This window comes from Littorina saxatilis, linkage group LG9, assembly GCF_037325665.1.
Source record: "Littorina saxatilis isolate snail1 linkage group LG9, US_GU_Lsax_2.0, whole genome shotgun sequence".
NCBI lineage: Eukaryota > Metazoa > Mollusca > Gastropoda > Littorinimorpha > Littorinidae > Littorina > Littorina saxatilis.
The window spans coordinates 20,322,088-20,345,738 of NC_090253.1; the positions used below are offsets into that span (position 1 = coordinate 20,322,088).

Consider the following 23,651-nt stretch of genomic DNA (forward strand, 5'->3'; position numbering starts at 1 on the left):
ACAATAACCTTCATTTCATTAATGGGATACCGAGGTCTTCAATATGCAAAATAGCTGTCACCGCATCAAGAGATATGTGGGTTGAATTTAAAGTTTGGATTAAAATCTTGTTGGTGTAAATTGTAGTATTTTTTGGGGATTTAACTTAAGAAATTAATCATAAACTTAAATTCAGGATATTGTTCCATAGTTGATAGATCAGTCTGTTCCACTGTTGACTGGCATCTCAGACATTTTTCCAAGCCAAAAGTTACTAATCATCTCAGAGTATACATACTTCATTGAATTGTGCTTCACATGAACTTGAAGTCTGGGTCTCCATATTCACAGTATTAAAATAAAATGCAAGTTTTAAAATAACAGTGACAAATCATGAGAGTTGGAACTTTTTGAAAGCTAGCTTTGCTGTTTGTGGTGTTGGCATACTACTACTGATTATTACACCGAAGCTATTTACAGTTAGACAGGAAAAAAGATATTTCATGATGAGATGATTTCAGGTTTTAGTATTCATCACCTAGACTGTCAACAGGGAACAGGTTTTCCTTTTGTGCGTTTGTGTGTGTGTGCATGCTTGCGTGTGTGCATGTGTTGTATTTTGTGTCTCCCACTCCCAATACAAGAACTTGTTTAGAACAAAAATACATACTAAAAATACATGTGAAAGTGAGAAACTCAGAAAGCTGTGTCCCATCCTTCTTTCTGTTTGAACAAATATTATTTTTGTCCAGTTCTCCAACTTGGTCAAAGGAAATAAAGCATTTTCAATTTCAAGAGAGGGGTGGTATTTTACTATTTTTAATATTTTAGTGAGATGGTTTATCATGTCCTTTTACTAAATTGTGCACATGATTTCGTTGCAGGTTGGAACAAGGTTGAGAAACAGTTGAAGAATGGTATGTACCCTATTGCATGAATGGGCATTTCAAAAAAATTTGTGTTAATCTGTTTAATCTAAGCATTCACAGAATGTTTCATGACTTGCTGTGCGTGCATGATTTCTCCTTTTGCAGTATGAAAGTACTGTGTTTATTTTAGTCATTTAGTAATGTCTCATAATTCTTCTGTAATATTCACCAATTCTATCACAAACTGTGGTTGGTATCCCTTGAGGGAAGGTTGTAGCTGGATGTATGAGTACCCCTTGCCTTCCTGGCGAAATAGTGTGGTACTGTACCCGTAAATGATTAACACTTTGTTCCCCACCAATGTTGATCAAATGTTTGTAGCCCAGACCAGCTGTGCTGCAGCAGGTCACTCATCTTTTCTTTTGTCGGGAATTCCCGAACCGTTTGCGGTATGCGCCGTTTGGGTATAACCGTCTCGGTGCAGCGCACTGATCTAAAAATAGTGGATTATTTTTAGATCAGTGCATGCTACAGGAGTACGGGAGACAACTCCAACTGACTAAATTTGTCGTCTGCTTTTGTTTTCGATACAAGACGAAGCACTGAATTATGCCGCTGAAAAAAAAACTAAAGCCTGCAAAAGATCAGCATTAGATCAAACCGATCATTTTGTTTTTCAACTTTTATCCAAATCATGCAGTTTGTAATCAAAGTAAGAGCTCTGAAGTTGTTCATATTGGTTTCTTTTTTGTGGTTTCTTTGAAACTAAACAAATACAACATTATACGCACACTGTGTTGATGTATTTACTATATTATATATATGTGTATTCTACAGCGCGTGGGTGTGTGTGTGTGGGCGCATGACTTTGGAACAATTCCATGTAATGTGTTATAAGCTGTTTGGCGCAAATTCATAATGTCCTATTACACTTTCTGAAAGCGGTCAAATGTCCTATTGATGCTGAAGAACTCAGGACATTTGTCCTATAGGTATGAATTTGTAGCAACATCCCTGCACGGATATATCCATACCTGGTCAGATAGAGCCATATGAGTGGGTACGGATATATGGTCACAGGCACAAAATGGCGTCGAGTCAGAAAAAGTGATACAACCTCCGAAAAAGGTCTCTTGTTGATGCTTCTTTTTTATTTAAAATCGTGAACATGAAGAGCATTGACGAAGAAGGTATTTTTCTCGGCTCGGACATGACTCCGTAGTGTGTGGTTCACGTGTGCGGAATATAATCGATGTTTTGTTGGTGATTATTGACGGTGATCTGTTGCAATTCTGTGACACCTAGAACAGTGTGCTCGGCAAACTTTCCCATACTGTCAGATCACTGTCCAAAATATAGAAAAAATACGGAGATTCTATTCTGAAATGGTCGGTCTTTCCCTTGCAAAGTTTGAAGTGCCCCGAAATTTGCCGAGTCGAGCTTACCGGAAGATTACCATAGGCTAGAATGTACGTCATTCTCTGTCGTGATTTTCCGGCCGAGTGTATTAATGAGCCGACATTCATTCTCAACTTTTAGAACAACAAAGTTTTTGTTGATTTTCGATGAAAAATCATTCTTCTGTGTGAAAATAAGTTTAAAACACGAATCCGATGATAAACAGCTGTACGGGAAAGGTTTTTCGGCCAACTGCGTGATGCGTCGTGACGCGTTAGTTATGTACTATATTTTCTTCCGCGCATGGACTCGTTTCTACAAGGGGTGTGAACAAACTTTGTTTACTGACTTCCAGCCATGCGATCGTAGTTTCATTTGAAGAAGTCTGCGTTTGAAACGCACGAGAAATAAGAGAACACAGGAGGTAAGTGTTTTGTCGTGATTCTTTGAAATGTGTTATGATTGTACACAATGATGGTAAGTTTTATCAATTTTGTAAGTCATATTGCTGTTTGAGACGTGTTTTGTTTGTTTGTAACGATGGTTGAGTGCAAGTCGAAAATATCGCGCGCTAAACGAAGTCTCCGATCTGACGCACAATGAAGAAATTTTATTTTGATTGTTCAGATACGAAGCTGTTGTCGTGACGGATAACGTACGATGCATGGTTAAGCTAATACAAATAGAATCTTTGTACAAATAGGTGGAAAACATTACTATGTTGATTTCTTTTGTTCCTGCGTTGAAAGGGACTTTCTGACGGGCTAGGAAATCGGTTGAGAAAGTACGGTGCGATGTTCATAACGTCACATCATGAGATTACTGTCTTCGGGCTAGGCGCGGAATATTTACCATTTTTATCAATGATTTTCTTTGATTTTCGTTCTTTCAGACTTGTGGTTCATTTTTTTGTTGTTCTTTGTAAATGACCGAGTTATGAGATTCAGACTTTTCTCTGTCAGTCTGTGGGATTCGTGTTTTCTTCCATGACTACGTGTACATAACTTCACACGCCTTTAGTTCGAGATAGCTTGTCTGGGTGACGTGTGACATTATGTACACGTTATTGAAATCTTGTTCTGAAGGCTGTGCAGTAGAGAGTTCTCTACTACGATAAAATCTTGTTCTTTTTTGCTAAAAGAATTAAAAGCTGAGCAGTAGATGACTGCATTCAGCTGTTTTTATGACCCTGAAAATGTTCATAACGTCACATCATATCGTTTTGCTGTGATGATAGCAGATAGTGTAAAATCCAAACATTATATTTATAGCAAGCATTTCAGAAACTATACATGCATCTATAATTGCACATCGTTTTTTCTTTCAGATCACAAAAGCTACTGCTGAGGGAGCCTGGAAGGTCTTCCTGAGGAATTGGGCCGTGGGAAGAGAATTTTTTATTTTTTTTATTTTTTTATTTTTTTATTTTTTTATTTTTTTGTATACCGGTGTGCAACATCCTGCGAGTCTTCAAGGAGGACGGCTACATGATGTCCCTTGAACACTGGGCTTTTATTTACATGTTTGCTGCTAAATCTTTCTGGAGGCATAGCCTACATGAGACTTATGGCTGAGACCAGACTTTTTTTGTGAGCTTCAAGATTTTTATTTACACATCCTGTTTTAACCATCTTCAGAATTGATAACTTATTTCACAATCATATTACACTTATATACTTTTTCATGTATTCTTGTTCCTATGTCTGTTGATAAACAGTGATCATTTCCCAACTGACAAAATCTAAGTGAGCAGTACTCACCAGCACTCAATGCATGAAAGATAATCTCCTGTTGTAATGTTATGTACATATTCTCATTTTTCTTGCATTTTCTGATGATGATCTGAATTTATGTTCCAGGGCTGCTAGTTGCTTTTTTATTTGTACCTTCTGTGTGTCATTTGTTTTCTTATAATTTCTGCCTTTGTAGGTGTGCATCTGTTTAAGATACATCACTCAGAATCCTAGGTGTCTCAGTGTGGCGTTATGTACAATGTATTTTTCCCTCTTATCTCTTACCTGCTACATATGTTATCTTGTTTTTTGATTTAAAATGGTAACTGTGTCCCTTTGCTACTAATTTCTTTCTCAGATTTGTTGATTGCAGTTATTTTGGCACCATTTTTAGCTGATATGGGCACTTTCATCCTCTGACTTTGCGTGCCGTTATGTACACATAGGTTTCTTTTGCTGTATAGTGGATTTATGGTGGTTTCATCCACAACTTTTACTTCTTAAGGGTTCTTCTCATTTATTTGGAGATGTCCATACATTTGTTTGCCTGTTGGGTCAGAATGTTCTTGTTTTAATGTATCTGTTTTGGTTATGTCACGCTGTGATGTTATGAACAAAGTTTGACTGCTGCTGTTTATTTTTAATTGTCTAGCTCCTATAACCGGATTTTGCTTGTTTGCCACTTTAACTTCATAGTTGTAAGCATTTCTAACTATATTTGATGTTGGTTTCATTCTGTGTGGTTAAATTGTTGTTTTAATCTCGATTTTTTAGCAATTATTTACGGATGAAGTGAAAAAGGATGTTATTCCTTTCATCCTCTGTGATTACATTTCTCCTTGCTGTGGCTGTCTGGTGTCTATCTCTTTTACATGTGTTTTGTACTGAGGGGTCAGAAATCGTCTTTTGTCACCTTTTTTGTTGCATTTTTGTGATATGATGTGACGGTTATGTACACAATGCTCTAGTCGGGTGTAATAATGTTAGATTTTTGTTTTTGGTGTTGTTTTGATATTTAAAGTCATTTAATGTGGGTTTTTTGCTTGGGTTATGTTTATTTTCTGTCATAGTGCACTTGTAAGGTTAAATGAAGTTTGTGACGTTGTGACAAGTTATGTACATATGCCGGGATTTAAATTTACTAGTTTGTTAAAAATAAACTACTTTTTGAACTTATAGTGTGTTTATGAGCTTATAAGTGTGACTGGATTTGTCTAGCCTTTCTTTGTGTGTCTCCGTTTTAGGCTAAAAGTTTTCCTGAGCATGTCACAGTTTTAGACTCCTTTTCATGCCTACGACAATATCCATACCTGGGAGACAATGAGTTAGGAGGATGTGGAGCACTCTATCTGCCACATATGGTTATTGTGAAGGAGTTGGCTATGAACATTCTCACCATGCTGTAGTCTCTCAGTCTGATGCCATAGGGAGAAAAATGTGCTGGTGAAATGTCAGTTGGCTTTGCAACCAGTATCCCCCATAAAATTAAAAAGTGTACTTGCTCACATAGCCTATGAGGCTATTTCAGACAAAAATGATACTAACTCAGTAACTGTTACTCTAGTACAGGTGTTTGATTTGTTCATGTTTATGAAACAGTTGTTGTGCCTTTCGGCTGCATGTCTGGTAAATGAAAAGCCGCCGCCAGGATTGAAACTGCCTTGAACTTTTTAAGACATTCTGATCCCCACCCATATTAAAGTATTCTCAGGGTTCAACCTAGGAGAAAAGGACTATGGGGTCATTTGGCCCCCACATCCAAACTTTGATGGGACGCAGTCAAGTTTCAAAGCTCAAAGCAGGCTATTTCCATACCACTGCAGCTAAATGAGGCAATTAGATGCTATCTGAGCTTAGAATTTTCTGTGTAATTTTACCTCGTTCGAAATGCTGTACTGCTCAGATGCAAACTGTGCAAAGGGTGGCTCAGTGTTACATAATCTTGATGTGCCCTTTGACTCACTGAAGGGTTCTTATGGGCCATTTTCAGGTTGTACGCCAGTGGAGCTTGTCGTGTTAAAAACAACAACAAAATACAACCTTTGTGTTCCCGCAGTGGGGCACTGCGGTTATGAAATTAAAGGCCCCTCCTGTTTTTGGAACCGCAGGAGCTTTCTAGTTTGCTTTTAGGTAGATTTTTGGTTCCTCTTTCCTGTCATGCTCTCTTTTTCTTCATGAATTCTTTTCTTTTTTCTGCTTTCTTGCTCATTCACCTGTATTTTTTCCAAAAATCTCTTCTCTTGCCGCTTGTCTCGCGATTCATGTATAGTTTAATCTGTTAGTGTTCTGATGTAAGTCCAGCAGTAGATAGGTTAAGCCTATTTTAACATACTGGAAACTGGTAATCTTCCAGTAGGTATTAATTTAGTTTTACTAAAGCCTGCTGGGACACAAGTAATGGGTTAGTGCATTTGTAAACAGGAATCGCTTGACAAGTGGCCCCCTTCATCCCCCCCTTCCTCGTCCTGATATGGCTCTGCGTAGTCGGCTGGACGTTAAGCAACAAATAAACAAACAAAAATTGGTATTCTGTAGAAGATTCGCTTTGGAAAGAAATGTACTACTACTACTGAGTACTACTACTACTCATGCAGGAATAATAAAAATCTCAATAGAGTGAAAGACGAAACGTATGTGTAGGTCTTAACTTATGCAGGGGTATGTGTGTTGGTCTGTAAATTTTTAGTGTCCACTAGATATCAGGTTTCATCCATTGTTGAATCATGCTGCTTTTGCTTTCAGAAGCCAAATCGGTGCACATCTACAGCAGTCGGGTCTAGATGGGACAGGCCGTTCCTGGCTGGGGCTGCTTTGTGACAGTGCTACTATGCCAACACAGAGCCAGTCGCGGCGCGGCCACCAGTCCGCCAGCCCTCATCTGCTTCTACCCCAGGGACAAGACAATATCGTCCAACTTCTTAGGCTGCATAATACCATCTGACAGCATGTCCGTGTGTGTGTGTGGCGCGTGCACAGAAACCAATTCCTACGTTTTTCAGCTTCACTTTCTCATCCATCTGTGAACAGTTGTGTGCGCTGTGTTTTATGTTTGTCTTTTTGTGGTGGTGAACCGACTTATGGTCGTGACTAAACACTTAAAAAAACAAAACAAGGTGTGGCACACTCGGCATAGAATGTTCTGGTGCATGGAGCTTCTCGGACTGCCCGCTTGCTGGAAGCATGGCTAAGCCCACTGGAGTCTTTTTTTTCTTTTTTTTTTCCTTAAAATATAGTGAAGCTGCCAACCATCTCTAAGTTCTCTTTTCACTGTTGTCGTCTTGTGAACTGGCTTGTGATACACCAAACTCAGACCAGGGCTGTTTGGTTTGAGCGTCTTTCCACGTAGGACGGCAGAGATCGTCTTTTGTAGTGTGGTACTGTGTACATGTTCAAATTTGTTGTCTGTTGAGACAAAAACAATTGAAAATCGTGCAGAAAGGGAGAGAAACCGAAAACATTCAAGCTGAAAGTTCTGCTTGTTTCTGCTAGGATGAGACATCGGTCATCTTGTTTTTGACATGGGCATTTAGCAAACTGAGGAGCATGCTTCAGTATCAGGTTACGGAGAGACTAACACTGGAAGAAGCGTTTGCCTGAACATGCATGGGAAATGTGAACAGTTTTGTTGAAAGTAATTTCATCGGGAAAAAATTATATTTTCACATGTCTGTTCGCTAGGGCAGTGTGACAGATTTTATTTACATTGCAGCTTTAAGAATGGAACAAATGAGTGCATTGGCTGCAGCATTTTTGCTTCATTTGTTTTCCCTGAACTCTCGTGCTGGAGTCGCTTGAAATGACAATACTTGTAAGCTGCGGTTGGTGCTGCTACTGCAGTTAAAAAAACAAACTAACTCATGCGTGTTGTCGTTTTTCCTGAAGAGAGAAAAGCAAATGCTATCTATGGAGAAACATGTTGTGACACTTGTGAGTTTTGTGGCCCTCACACTGCTCTGCTCTTCCACAGCCAAGAGAAAACATTTCTCGCTACCCGAGGAGTGACCTACTCAAGCTTGGACTTGATTGTTTTGGGGATGATGTGTTAATATTTCCCACAATGACCTCAATCGTTTTTAGTCATGTGATTTCTGATCCCTTTACTTTTGCCTGCTTATGTGTTGCTTGGTGCCTTGGTGTGTCTTTTTGCGTCGTGCTCTTTTTTTCATCTCTCAAAGATGCTGGCCTGACACCCCTCACACCCAATTCCCTGGCCGACCCCTCCCCTCCTCCGCCCCCCTTTTCCTAATACCCAGCCTGTATATGATTTGTATGTTTGGCATTGACATGTGTATGATTGCTCTTCGTTTTGAGCATGGTTTGTGTTGCTGACTGAGATTGTTTGATGTAAAAATATTAACACTCAAATTAACTGGTCAAGCGCGGCTTCAGAATATGCTGTTTTCTGAGGTTCATTTTGTCTAAACAGGTGACTGATCAACAAGAAGAAGTCTAAACAGGGGGAGTGTTGAGTCTTGTAAAAAAAAATTTGCAGCCATTGCTTTCCTTTTCATCAACGTTCGCCAGAGAATCGGCCTTTGTCCATTTTTGTAATTTTCTTCAAGAATTGTGAAAAATAACAAACAAGAAGGGTTGCAAACAGTATGGTGACAGGGGAATTTTAAAAACTCCTTTCACTCATAAAAAAAAGAAAAAAGAAGCATCAACATTTCTACTGAACACTGAGTTTATCTGCAAGGAGAGAGCCATGAGAAGAATCAGACATGGGACTGGTCCGATTTTTATCGGAATTCCGATATTTTCCTTAGCTCACAGACCATTCTTGAGATCGATGCAAATTCGTTGAGAAAAAAGGGGGGAGGGGGGTGGTGGTATGAACCGTTCAGCTGAAGCTGTCTGCGTCTGAAGTCAGTGCATTCGCACCCCAGCACTCGCGTGAACCCATAGGTGGTGGTATGAACCGTTCAGCTGAAGCTGTCTGCGTCTGAAGTCGGTGCATTCGCACCCCAGCACTCGCGTGAACCCATAGCAGTATCATGGGTCGCGTTTGATTGGCTGTCGATCTCCGACGATTATCGCCGGGGCTTAATTATTCACCGATGGCGGTTTGTGGGTTGTTTTGATTGGCTGCCGATCTTCAAACGCCGAAGGTGAAAAAGGTAGCATCATGGCGTCTGGATTCCGTATTGTGGAAGCTCTTACGATCGACGACCAAAGTGTGAAAAACAAGTGGAAAGCCAACTGGCTGTCAGAAGAAGTGACTGTCACTATCAACAAGAAAGAAAGGCGCCAGCCCAAGATATCCATTCCCGGTCAGGCCGTGTGCACGTGGTGCGACAACGGCTACTGCGTGGTGAAATACGGACTTGGTGTAGCATCTATGCATGGGGCAAGCTAGGAAAAGATAACTCTCGCTGCAAACCACGTCCACTCAAAAATCCGGTCGGCGATTTGGCTCCGGACCCCAGGGTCAGGTTACGGCAAAGTACGTCGTTTTGAGTGGTTGGTTGTGGACGATACTGACCGGTACCACTAGCAGATACATAGGGCTAGAGGTGCATCGACATTTTTTTCGCCAGGTCGCGAGAATTCTATAAAATAAATGCAAGCGAACTTTTGTCATTTTTTTCTTTTTGCGATAGGGCGAGTGCACCACCGAAATTAGTTGATGAGAACGTAGTCGGGTGTTTCATCTTTCATTAGCAACTGAAAAAATAAGGGGAAAGTTTTGTGTGTGTGTGATTGTTATAAATCACACTTTTGTTTAAAATGCTAAAACATATTATTCTTGTGGGTTTTATAGCTTTTTAAAAAGGCATGATCTCATTTTTTGCTATCAGGAGAGGCCCCAAAATGGCCTTTATAATTCTAACATTCATTTTCCGTCAGGGGGGGGCGAAGCCCCCCTGAACCCCCTACCGGGGCGTTGCCCCTGGACCCCACACCCCGGCTTACTTTCCTACTTTTTGAACATTTGCTGGTCTCATGTCTGAAGAATGTGACACAATTTTGTGTGCGCAGTTTCAAGTAAATCTCCACTTCAGAAAGGGATGATAAGATCCTTTCATTAATAATTTCTTGTATTTCAGCATTAGGGGGCATGGTATACTAGGCTGCATTCCTACATTCAGGGGTGGTGGGCACATGAAAGTGCCCAACTGGTGGCAACCAAGCGCTGGTTAGGAGTAGTTAAAATAGAGATTTGTCTGAGATTGCAACCTGCCCACCCAGTACTTGGGTTCAACACAGGAGGGCACTTTTTTGTGCACACCACCCCTGGCCTCCAATTTAACATTCTGAAGAAAAAAGTGCGATACAAAGCACATGTTACGGCACTGCTTCCGTCACACCCATCCAGTAGAATGCATCCGCTACCTTCCCCCTTTCTCACTGGTATGTCCACCCCTGTCCTGCCCACCATTGCTGCTTGTGACAGAGACTTCAAGCTGTACCATCCGCTTTTGTGTTGTGTTAATGAGGTGCTATATGAGTTGTTTGAAGTCTGACAGATCCGCATTCATACACATACCCACAGCCATGCACGCATGGGCCCTACTTTTCTGTGATACAGAATTCTAACGTGTGTTGCCGTGTGCTTCGCATTTGCGCCGGGCATCTTCGTGCATACCTTAACAGTTTTGGGCGAGATGTTCCTTGTGTCCATCGTACACATTTCCTCATTTGTTTGTGACCATGTTGAGATATTTGTAAAGTTGCTGTTGTAAGGGCTGTGTGTTTAGCACGGATTTACAGATCCAGGGGGTTTGGAGGGTGGAATAGTGTTAACCTTCAAAAGGATTTTTTTTCTGCCTTAATTCATGAAGCTGTACTTTTTTTTCTAATCATTTGTAATGTCAGATTAACTTTGTTTCCATATTTTCCATGAACAAATGTGTGTGTTTGTTTGTGGCACTGTTTCCATGGGAGGTACAGCATGTCGTGAGATGAGCATGAAAACATGTACAGATGTAGATCTGTATACAGTTTGTGTAAATACCTTTTTTTTCTGACACCCAGAAAGAGATTTGTGCGGTCAGCTCACAGAAAGTCTTGATTTTTTAAAATATTTCTGGTCAAGAATTTGGAAAAGTCCTGCAACTTTTCCACGGGCTTCAGGACTGATTTGAATATCTCTAGAAGATTAATGAAGCAAAAAAGCAATTTGAATTAATACCCAGTGTTAATGACACACACAAGCAGTCTGAATCAACCCCTTTACCGGCACGGTTGGCCTAGTGGTAAGGCGTCCGCCCAGTGATCGGGAGGTCGTGGGTTCGAACCCCGGCCGGGTCATACCTAAGACTTTAAAATTGGCAATCTAGTGGCTGCTCCGCATGGCGTCTGGCATTATGGGGTTAGTGCTAGGACTGGTTGGTCCGGTGTCAGAATAATGTGACTGGGTGAGACATGAAGCCTGTGCTGCGACTTCTGTCTTGTGTGTGGCGCACGTTAAATGTCAAACAGCACCGCCCTGATATGGCCCTTCGTGGTCGGCTGGGCGTTAAGCAAACAAACAAACAAACAAACAAAATCAACCCCTTTGCTAAGTAATTTGAGTGAAGCAAGGTGAGAACTTGCTGTATCAGCCATGGAAACACTGTCGTTATATCTTTTAATTTCAAATAAATTGCCAGGCTGTGGCACATTGTTGAATTGTATGTTGCTTGTTCCGTTTCTCAACTGATGGGTGATCAGTTGCCTCCTTTGTTATTTTCGCTGGCTTGTCACATGCTTCTCGTGTACAGTAATGGTTGAATTGAAATGAAATGCTAAATGCGTGTTCTGTTCACAAAAGTGTGAACACATCTAACTTCTAAGGTGGTGTACTTGAATATATATAAATATTATATTATAGCCTGCTTACATACAGAAATGCCTTTCATTGATGTGGTTTTCGCTGCCGGTTTGCAGCTCATTAAGCAGAGGTAAAGGGTGGCTTTCATCATCGCTTTTTTATCACAACTGGCTTGCCTCGGATCAATCCGGTTTTTTTTCTCTGCCATGACTCGCACAGTTTAGCCCAAATATTCTTTCTTGTTTAGGTAAAGGGGGATAATTTCTCTCAGGGCATCGACTGCCAAGTTTACATGGTGGTTTAGTGTAAAATAAAAATGATAAAAGAAAGTAAATGATGAAAATGTTCTTTGTGTTTTCTATGACACTGTTTGGAGTATAGCGTACATCTATTCAATTGACAAATGTGTTGTGGCATGTTTGACTAAGAAAATTAATTCCTCTCAGAATGGCTTTTAGTTTTATAGATGGTTGAGTGTTATGATTTGGAGACAATGTCAGTTTTACAGGTATTTTGTTGTGAGGCAATGTCATTTTCAGTGTCATTCGGCATTAACAAGTATTAAAAGAACAGACATTTTAGAGGAAATGCATTTTGAAATGGTGATGCAGATACTAAGTCGGGTAATGTTTTCAATGGCTGCAGGTATTCACATCATCTTTTGCTTGTGTATTCATGTAGGTATATATTTATATGTACATACTGTTCACTGCAGATGTGTCAAGTTTTCAAGAAAATGTACACACTTTAAATGAGAAATAAGGATTAACATGATGCTGAATTCTGTGGAAAAAGAAATGATTGTTTTGAGTTTGAATTTGAAAATTGATTGTGAACATGACACAGAGAAAGACGGCGTGTGTGTGTGTGAATTCCGTGTGCTGTTTATGCGCTGAATGTAATTTTGAATATATGTACAAGGGTGTATGTATGTTGAGATGCTTCTATACAAGGACGGAATTGCTATCAAGCACTTCAATTCTCTATCAAGTTATGTTCTCACAAACACTAGTGCACATGCACACACAGGCACATACATACATGTGCGCACATGAGCTCAGACACAGAAAAACAGACACTTTAAAATCTTGTGTGTCAGACTTGCTGTCACAGTCTAACACTTTGCAGAATCGGTGACAGTGTTTCTGGCATTGATTGATACATCATCCTCCTTATAAAACTTACCTCAACAAGTGTGGAGAAAAAAAGAAAAAGAAAAAAAAGAAAAAGCATCAGATAATTTCAAGGGAATTGATCAACATTGTTGAAAAGTGAGTTTGAACAAGAGTTGAACATTGTTGAAAAGTGAGTTTGAACAAGTGAATTGTATTCAGTTATGGATGGACATATTCAGACAACACTGTCCTCACATATATATGTATGATGATTGCTTGGGTTGTATGTATGTAAATTGTATGTGAATATCTGATGTAACATATTTGATTCCTACCTACCCCTCCTTTATGCAAGTCAGCGGTCAATGTTTTGTTTGTAAGCATGAATTTACTTGTCAGCATCATGAAATTTTCCCATAAACATACTTGTGTTTTTTTCACTCATTTTCACTAGAATTTGTTATATCTAGCAACAGCAACAAAAAGTTTTTTTGTGGAGGCATTTTTTTAATTATTTTTATTATGGATTTGGAGATTTGTTTGTTTTTCTGAATGCATTGGTCAGCAGTGGATTGAACATTTTTCTTTTGTGACTAGTCACGTGAGTTTAAGGACGAACTGAATCAATTTACAAAAGCAGACAGTGCTAAGTTTTACTGGAATAGATGGAAAGTTTGTGTGTGTCGTTCAATTGTTAATGACTTTGTTGTATGATATGGTATATATATAATATGCGTGACATAATTTACATCAGCTCAGCTTCGTTTATGATGACATTGCAATTGGCTCGACATTTTAATTGTTTATTTTGTGCTTGAGTGCTTGTCGACAAGAAAAAAAATAGGAGGAAGCTAGGAAGTGAAAAGGCAAAGTGGAATGAGAGAAAAGAGCGTGCAGGTTAGTGTTATGTGTGTGTGTGTGCGCGCTTTAGTGTGAATGAAGGTTGCTACTTCTCAGATAAATATATATGTATGTTCTTGGAAAAGTCTGTTCAAATTTGTAATTTTTTATGAAATGGTTTGTTGCATTATGTAGTGCTTACGTTTCGGTGTGTATGTTTTCCTGTCACATATTTTCTTCTTTTTTTATGTTAAAGTTGTGCACACTTTGCCTGTAATGTTTTCAGTAAGCAAACTTAATGTTCCTGACTACCGTCAAGTAATCCAAAGGAATGTGTTATGCACTGAATACCAGGATTTTTTTGTAAGTGGCAGCCAATGTTTTCAGCATCTTTCGTTCTTCATTGTGACTGTTGATACCTGTCATTAGTTTGTTGTGTTTCTTGACGAGTGTTTTATTAGCTGTTAAACACAGTAAACGCAGTATTGATAATCTTTGCTCCTTTTGTTCAGGACATTTTTGAAAGTTTCTGCAGTTCAAGTATTGCTCTCCAAGCTGAGATGGCTTATCTGAACGTTAGGATCACAATTCAATGGCATTGCTTGCATGCAAAAAGCTTAGCAGTGACCAAGGAACTGTTCCAGTTGAAGGTCTGTTGACAATTACAGGAGAAAAGCAGTTTAAACCTTGTATGCTCTGGATTAGTGACATTTTCAAAGAGAATACCAAATTTTGTTTTATACTCTATCACTGATTGTAATTATTTTTCTTGTAAAATATACTTACTTGTATGTACATTTGTTGCTTTGGATTTGCTTTTGTCTTTTTTTTTCTCAGTTTGAACAGTTGTTTTGGGTATATGTTTAGCATATATAAGAAATCAAGTTTCTGTCTCTTTGCAAATTTTTACTGAAATAGGAGAAAAACATTCGTGTGCTGCAAAATGATCAGGGCCGTTTTGTGCACAGCATTCATGCGTGATCTCAAGAATAATTGATCCCATGGTTTCATAGATGAACATTGTTCTTGATTCCAAGTGTTTGTATCCATGTGTAGGGCAGTTAAACACTATGTACTTTAGTAACCAGTGAAAAGAGTGCAGCAAAACAAGAGATTTGGTAATCTTGAACTTTAGTGTGTTAAATTCATAGCTCAGAATTCAGTGGCATTCTTTACTTATTTTTGATACAAGTCCCTGTAAACAAGCCAAAGAACATTTGTCGTGAAATTAATTGACGGATTGAGCTCTAAACTTAAGCATAATTAATTTATTTGGTTATTTGATCGATGAAAATGACGCCAAAAAGCTTACGTTTTTAACCAAGGTACATCATTTACACGACAGAGTTACGTCCCCTGTCGCAATTCACGGATAATTCCGTCTTTGACGCATGTAAATGAAATGCAATCGTACACAAAGGTACAGTTCATTCCGTGACTTCAAAGGGATCTAAAATGACTTGTTTTACTTACAAGTGCAGGTTCTGCAAATTTGGAGGCTCAGATGCCTCTGAATTCTGAGCTATGAATTTAACACACTGAAGTTCAAGATTACCAGTGATCATTATAAAATCAAAGCTCTGGAAGTAATTTAAATGTGACCTCTAATTAACTGCAACAATTAGATGTACACCGCAAAACATTGTCAAATGTCATCCTCGCTGGCATCAAAGTCAACATAAGAAAGTATGATGGAAGTAAGCTTCAAAGAAGAGCTATTTAGGTCGGGGAAAAAATTGTTTATGGTGTTTTTTGTAAGGGAATGCTGCTGGTGATTTTCACCTGCTGGTCACTGGAACATTCTTCTCTACACACACAATGGGCATCCAGACTGAATCTGGCAGCAAGATGGCCTGTGCAACGCGTCATGCTGGACATGGTCAGCTCATCGCTCATCTCGTTGTGTGATGATCATCTGTCCCTGCTACCACTGCTCTCAACGTCTGTGGGATCCAAGTTCTATGCCTGCTGTTCTTGAATACCGACGTGCCTACTTCTTGGAAGTAAAAGGTGAGGCTTTGGTTCAGCCTGGTTTCTAATTAGCAGTATCTTTACACAAGAACATGTCTCAAGGTCTTACCCTTTCAGTTATTACACACACACACACACACACACACACACACACACACACACACACACACACACACACACACACACACACACACACACACACACAGAGTATTCTACTGTTGCTGTGTGTTTGTGTCTTGGTGTGCATGGTTATTTTGCTGTATACAACTCTCCTGTGTTCACTTTCAAGTGAATAACTATCGTTCTGATATCATTTTAAAGTGAAGCTAAAGAAACCTGGTATCGGCACTGCTGTGCATCTCCTATGATCTCAATGGTATCAAGGCACGGGTCATAGCCCTTTGCCGCGACAAGGTTTGCCGATACCGGCACTTGTCTTGTCTAGACAGTGACGTCATTCATAGATGACGCCAATCATAAATGACGTTTGTCAAGGGAACTTATGCTTTCAAGTGTTGCTGCTTCCAGTGACAGGAAGGTATAGAGATTGATCATTGTATACAATCAATTTATCATTGTATACACAAATTACACAAACGTCATCTTGTGAGGGACCAAAAAATATTGAAACTCTCGATGATTTTTTTGTGTGGTATCAACCTCGACCTACTGTCTCGGTTGATACCACAAAAAAATCATCCTCGAGTTTCAATATTTTTTGGTCCCTCACTCGATGACGTTGTGTAATCTCTATGTATACATCCCTTGGACTGCATAGTGAGCTGGTCTCTAATGTTTTCCTACCTGGTTTGTGTGTTGCAGAAGTGAAGAGGAACGCTCTCCAAACATGTCTACCATCTGTCTGACCAGCGGCCAGTGACAGAAAATGACCTGCAGCATTGTGATCTAGTCTCTTTTCTTGCTTTTAGCCTTTTATTCCTGGCTTCTTGATTGAAATCGTGTGAATTAGGTAATGTTCTTCAAGCAGAAAAAAGTACAGCCCTATCAAACTGATACAATTCTCAAGTTAGACCAGTCTAAATTGTATGCCACAGAAGCAATGTTTCATTGGTTTCAAAAAGAGCTGTTACAGTTGTCATTCTGATGAAAGAGTATTTTGTCATAAAGATGTCTGTGCTTCACAGCCCCCCGCGGGTTAGGGGCAGTCCCATTTTGATTGGGACGAGAAAGAATTTACCCGATGCTCCCCAGCATGTCGTAAGAGGCGACTAACGGATTCTGTTTCTCCTTTTACCCTTGTTAAGTGTTTCTTGTATAGAATATAGTCAATGTTTGTAAAGATTTTAGTCAAGCAGTATGTAAGAAATGTTAAGTCCTTTGTACTGGAAACTTGCATTCTCCCAGTAAGGTAATATATTGTACTACGTTGCAAGCCCCTGGAGCAAATTTTTGATTAGTGCTTTTGTGTACACAAGAAACAATTGACAAGTGGCTCTATTCCATCACCCCCTTCCCGCCGTCGCGATATAACCTTGAACGGTTGAAAACCACGTTAAACACCAAATAAAGAGTAAAAGTCTGTGCTTCACACAAGAGACAAGAGTTTTGTTTTCTGAAAAAGAATTCAACAGCAGATTCAAATTTACACAAAACATTCTTCTTTTGGTGCTAGCTGAATTTTAACTGAAAGGTAAGTCCAGAAACGGCGTCAAGAGAAACAAAACACCATGTAGAGAAATGTGGAGCACTCAGCAACAAACATTTCTTATCTCTTACATTCCTACTCACTCCGCCTTGACCCATTCAGTTGTACAGTTGTCGTGAGTTTTTATTTATTTTCTGCTTTGCTTCTATGTACCGGATTGTTTGTATTCTTTTCCACTATTGGCCAAAAACTTGTTCCTTTTTGTTGTGCAGGAAAAAAAATTTCAACAAGTGTAGTGTAACTTTTTGGGTTTGGGTAGACTTCAATCACACACAGTTGAATGACTTTTGATCTTTGTCAACTGTTAAGCAGAATATCGAATAAAATATACCGGTATATATGCAGTCTATTTTTATGGTGTCTTCAAGATGGCTTGTTACTTTTAGTTCCATACATGTACTCCGGTCTTCAGTTTTGGTCGGATTAATCTGAAATGAACAGTTTTTTTACTCTTTTGTTGCTGTTCATGTACATGTAGTTGCATTTTTATTTGTTTCATTGTCGTACTGATGATGTGATTGTCAGTAACACTTTGGCCAAATTAAACCTGAAGGTGAAATTTGGCTTATCACTGTGCAAAATTGAATTGCAATTCCAGCCAAATTGAGGTGACGTGTTACTGTTTTTGTCTTTTGTTTTAGCTTGATGCATCTTCCTTCTAAAAGACTGAAGGTCTATAATTGTGTTTGAACATGAACGCTAATTTGCTTGTGCTTTCCTCCATCCTATGTTTGTCTTTTTCTTTTAAGTTACGTAATTTTGTATTTCCTGCAAGAATGAAATGGACAACTGTGTATCAGTTTAGAGGAGAGAGTTGGCTGATTTATTTATGATGTTGACCCATGAAATGCCATGTTTTGTAATTTGATAACTCTCTGTGCTAATGTTATTGGGAAAATGAAAGGCAGGAAGTGGTGTGGTTTGATTGACATGGGCGGAACGTGTAGGCTAACACTATTAGGGTATACATATTTCTTGTGTACAAATGTGGTTGCTGTGTGTATCCTACGTGAATGTGATTTCTGATTGTGAAATAGTTTAAAAGTGAAATTGGGAGAAGTCATTTATACAGATGATTATACAGATGATTTCATCTTCAAGTAGGCTTCCATTCTTCACTATACAATCTCTGAAATATTTTATGGTATCTTTTTATTTTTGTCTTTTATGTGAAGTTAAGGGGGGAGGGGATTCTTGTTGAAATTTAGTGCATAAATAGTTGTATTCTCCTTGGTGAGGAGAAACAAGTGGTACATGTGTTACAATGTGATAAGCTATTTTTGGTTGTTTTTATAATCATTTGTTTGGTAAATATGGCCAGGTCAGGACTTTTTTTTTCTCAATGCCTGAACACCTTTCTGCAAATGGGGTATGAAGACTTGCCTCACTCAATGATTAACAATACAGAAAGTCGAAATCATCTCTCTCTCTCTCAATTTGTAAGGTGTTGCTAAGAATAAGTACTCTTATCAAGTTAGCTTGCAGCTTTCTGTTACAAATTAGTGAGGTATTCGAGATTGTGAAATGCTGCAATTTAACATGGCATCATTCACTGTAGCCTTTCTTGAATTTAAAGCCATATCCCATGTTTGACTGTTGGGCAGTGCATTGATTTTGTAGCGGATGTCATGATTTCATACCTGTATACCAAGGAGGTTAACCAATACGCTTTCATTTCCATTGCAAGTTAATGCAGGTAAAAATGTGCTCACATTGTTAAGAATTTAGTCAGGTCAGTTGCAATGATAAATGCCTGCAACAATATGGCACAATGTCTCATAAGATGTAATTGTAAGATGAATTTTGTTGCATTCAAAAGTAGTGCCAGGGAAAGGGGGAGGGTGGGGTTTTGAAGTGAGAGAGTTGAGTAAATGAAAGTGTGAAAAGACAAAATATCATATAACATTATTAAGCTGAGCTGCTGTGTTGTTTGTTGGTTGTCATGTTTGAGTGAAAATAAAAATTTTAGTTGAAGCTTTTTTTTCACTTTGTGTGTGTGTGTGGGTTTGAGAGAGAAAAACAGAGGAAATTATTTTAACACATTCACATGTTTGACTCGACAGAATAGATATTTGTGATCTTTAACGTAATTTCTAAAATGCAAAAAGAGAACAATATATGATAATGTACAATTTAATTTTCACGTTCTTCAGCAAACTAGCAGATTGGAATTGACGACAAGAACAGAAATTATTCAGACACTGACGGGTACCCACATACAAACATTTGTTCTTCAAAATGAGAACCACACAGGTGCAAAATCACATGCAAATGTTTGCTGCAAAACAGCCACAGGTAAATATGCCCACACACTCGTCAATACAATCAGGCCTGAAAATGGCGATTATTTTACTCGCCATGTAGCGAGTAGAAATATTCATCTACTTCCGAAATTCGAGTAAAGTTGCTGAAACAAATTTTTGGTTTGGCTAGTAAAGTTTGCTCTGGCTAGTAAATTTTCAGAATCACTAGCCAAAGGCGAGTAAACCATTTGTTTGACTTTCAGGGCTGACAATATACATGTCCACTGGATTGAACTGCTTTGTGACATTGAATGAATGTCAATATAATTTTGAATTAGAAATGAATATTTCAAGAATTACCACATGTAGATTGTTTCAGCAATGTAAAGAATTCACTGCTACATGAACACCACAGTACTGCGAGGGGTGAATAATGCTCACAAGATACTGAGCAAATGCTCAGTCTGTCGGTGTCACACCAAACTATAGCAAAACAATTGCAGTACATTTGCAATGATAATGTTCACCCAGTAAAAGTCCAAAATAAATGTAAGGTGCCTATTCCAAAAAGAACAAGTTGGGTAAGACGAAATAAGTAGAGGTTACACGCCGAGTCTCAGTGATTATTAAAAATAATGGTCGAAGTTAGCGGATCATGAAAAATGCGAGCTTTAGCGAGCTTTTTCATGACCGCGAACTGAGACCATTATCACTGAGACGAGGTGTGTAACCTCTTTATTGCTCCTTTCTTCAGTTATTCAAAGAAAAGAGTTTTTTTGCGAAAGTTTGATCGAATCCTATTCACTCAACCAGTCAACCTGCGCAGGCGATCGATTAATGCGCGGTTGTATAGTTCCGTGCAAATCATTCCATTCTGTTAACACTTCTTGTCAGTTTTCCTATTTTGGACTAAAATCAAGTACACAGATATGCTGTTATTCTGCTGTGGCAGCAAAGGCAGATATTGTGTGTTCTATATATGTTTTGGTATCGCTTAGGATAATGTTCTTTCGTCAAATGGGACTAGCAGACGAACTTTTGCACCCGTGTTCCAACGTTAAAAACTGTATGAAGTTCAGTTTTCTGGGGAAAATAGTGTATGAAACTGCTTTATGTTGTTAACATTGATGAGATGTGTGCATTTGATTGCGTGTGATCTGTTTATTAAATGAAATATTGTTGAAAACTGACCCTCGGATTGCAGTCTGTTGTCGAAGAAACTGAGTGAAAAGAACTACTCTTGTCTGGATCTGGATCTGGATAACCCGCCTGGGTTGGTGGTTGGCGGGTGCGCCACAGAAGCCGACGACGACTATCAACGTGACGTTTTTTGGGTGTGCGCATCTAAAAGAGTCTTAAAAGTTCACTGTACACAAGGTGGATATAGTGTACAACTCCAGCTGGTCTTCTTGCTGCTGTACTTGCGGTTTTAGTCCGTTTGCCCTAGAATGTAGGCTTTTCAAGAACAGTTAAAAAATGCTATGTTACAATGTTAAAAACTGGATAAAAACTACTGAGGCTCTCACACTGGTTTCTGCCCCCCTAACGCCGATGAGAAGGCGCTGGGCGTGGTCAGGGTGACGGTGGCTTCGCTCAAATTGTTCCACTCGATCACTGTCTTTATAAAGAACGAGTTCCTGTATTGATCAGTCTTTGAGGTAGGAGCTTTGAAACAGCGGCTGTTGTTGGTTGCCTGTCTCTGGAGGATGTTTTGGCTCTCATACCCCTCGTAGGCTTTAGGCTTGACTCGGCGCCGAGATACGCTCACCGGGGTGAGGAACACAGAATACATAGAACAGAAGCGGCAACGCCTCTTCGCAAGGGCGAAAAGTTGGTTCAAGGCCGTCACAGCGTCCGCCATGTTGTTATGTTTGCAGCTGTCTCGGTATAAGCCACTCACTACACTGAAAAGGTTATTTATAAGTCGACTTTAGGGGGTTAAACCTTCCGGTTTTTGACTCACCTGAGTAATTGGTGAGTATTACGAATCTTATGTGTCCGGTTGTATGTCCACCCGGGCCTGGCCCAGGCGGCCGGCCGGCCGGCCGTCCCCCCGTGGACAAAACACTGAAATTTAACGTTTAGGTATCTCGGAGGTTTTTCACGCTAGACCTCTGAAACTTTGTACACTGTCCGCGTTTGATGATCTTACAAAGTGACCCCAGTTTGGTTGACCCTCGTCAAGTATTGGGGTCACAGCGGGGTCATGTTCGTTTCATAATTAAACTTAACGTTGAGGTTATCTTGGAAGTTTTTCAAGCTAGACCTCTGAAACTTTGTACACTGTCCGAGTTTGATGATCTTACAAAGTGACCCCAGTTTGGTTGACCCTCGTCAAGTATTGGGGTCACAGCGAGGTCATGTTCGTTTTATAATAAACTTAACGTTGAGGTTATCTTGGAAGTTTTTCAAGCTAGACCTCTGAAACTTTGTACATTGTCAGAGTTTGATGATCTTACAAAGTGACCCCAGTTTAGTTGCCCCTCGTCAAATATTGGGGTCACAGCGGGGTCATGTTCGTGTCACAAAAACTTAACGTTGAGGTTATCTCGGATGTTTTTCAAGCTAGACCTCTAAAACTGTGTACACTAGCTGTCAGAGTTTGATGATCTTACAAAGTTTGGTTGACCCTCGTCAAATTTTGGGGTCACCGTGGGGTCATGTTCGTTTCATAAAAATTTAACTTTGAGGTTATCTCGGATGTTTTTTAATCTAGAGCTTTGATACTTTGCAGATATCTAGGGATTGATAATCTACCGTATACCAACTTGACATAAGTTAGATTGACCCTCGTCAACTTTTGGGGTCACAGGGGGTCATGTGCGATTCATAAGTCAACATTGACGTTATCTCGGGCGTTTGTGAAGCTAGAGCTTTGAAACTTAAAACACTTGAAGGGTTTGACAATGTTCCGATGTGACCCTAGTTTGGTTGACCCCCGTCACATTTTGGGGTCACAGTGGGGTCATCATTGTGCCTGTCTTCTCCGGCGGCAGGTGCATGGTAATTTTCCATCACGCCTAGAATGTGTGGCACCAGGGACCTATATTTAGATTTACATTAAGTTGAATGATGTGAGGCATAATGTGAATCGGATATTGTTGTTGGATATTTCTATGAGAAAACACGAGTCAGACAATGACCCAGATGAGTGATAATTTCTGTGTGGTAACAGTTCAATATTTAAACAAGTCGCGTAAGGCGAAATTACTACATTTAGTCAAGCTGTGGAATTCACAGAATGAAACTGAACGCACTGCATTTTTTAACACTGACCGTAGTCCGCCGCTCGTGCAAAACGCAGTGAAACTGACGAGCCTGTTTAGCGCGGTTGTGGGATCGCTGTGTTCCATAGCATGCTTTTCTGTAGCTCTCTTCGTTTTAAGTTTCTGAGCGTGTTTTTAATCCAAACATATCATATCTATATGTTTTTGGAATCAGGAACAGACAAGGAATAAGATGAAAGTGTTTTTAAATCGATTTTGGAAATTTAATTTTAATTATAATTTTTATATTTTTAATTTTCAGGGCTTGTTTTTAATCCAACTATAGCATATTTATATGTTTTTGGAATCAGAAAATGATGAAGAATAAGATGAACGTAAATTTGGATCATTTTATAAAAATAATATTTTTTTTACAATTTGCAGATTTTTAATGACCAAAGTCATTAATTAATTTTTAAGCCACCAAGCTGAAATGCAATACCGAAGTCCGGGCTTTGTCGGAGATTGCTTGGCCAAAATTTCAATCAATTTAATTGAAAAATGAGGGTGTGACAGTGCCGCTTCAACTTTTACAAAAAGCCGGATATGACGTCATCAAAGACATTTATAAAAAATAAAAATAAAAATAAAAACGTCCGGGGATATCATACCCATGAACTCTCATGTAAAATTTCATAAAGATCGGTCCAGTAGTTTAGTCTGAATCGCTCTACACACACACACAGACAGACAGACAGACACACACACACACACACACACACACACACACACACACACACACACACACACACGCACATACACCACGACCCTCGTCTCGATTCCCCCTCTATGTTAAAACATTTAGTCAAAACTTGACT

At 39.4% G+C, this 23,651-nt stretch overlaps 1 protein-coding gene across 2 annotated transcripts in view; it reads left to right on the forward strand.

Moving 5' to 3' along the window:
* Positions 1-19,298, forward strand: part of LOC138975557 (serine-rich adhesin for platelets-like) — a 72,311-nt gene extending 53,013 nt beyond the window's left edge. The window contains exons 4-7 of one of the 2 annotated variants that reach the window (XM_070348268.1): positions 864-896; positions 6,722-8,884; positions 8,967-15,697; positions 16,481-19,298. In XM_070348268.1, the coding sequence (XP_070204369.1) occupies positions 864-896; positions 6,722-6,759 (71 nt within the window). In that variant the 3' untranslated portion in view covers positions 6,760-8,884; positions 8,967-15,697; positions 16,481-19,298. Of the gene's footprint in view, positions 1-863; positions 897-6,721; positions 15,698-16,480 lie in introns of both variants that reach the window. The other variant, XM_070348266.1, reaches the window with a different exon arrangement.
* Positions 19,299-23,651: the final 4,353 nt, after the last annotated feature.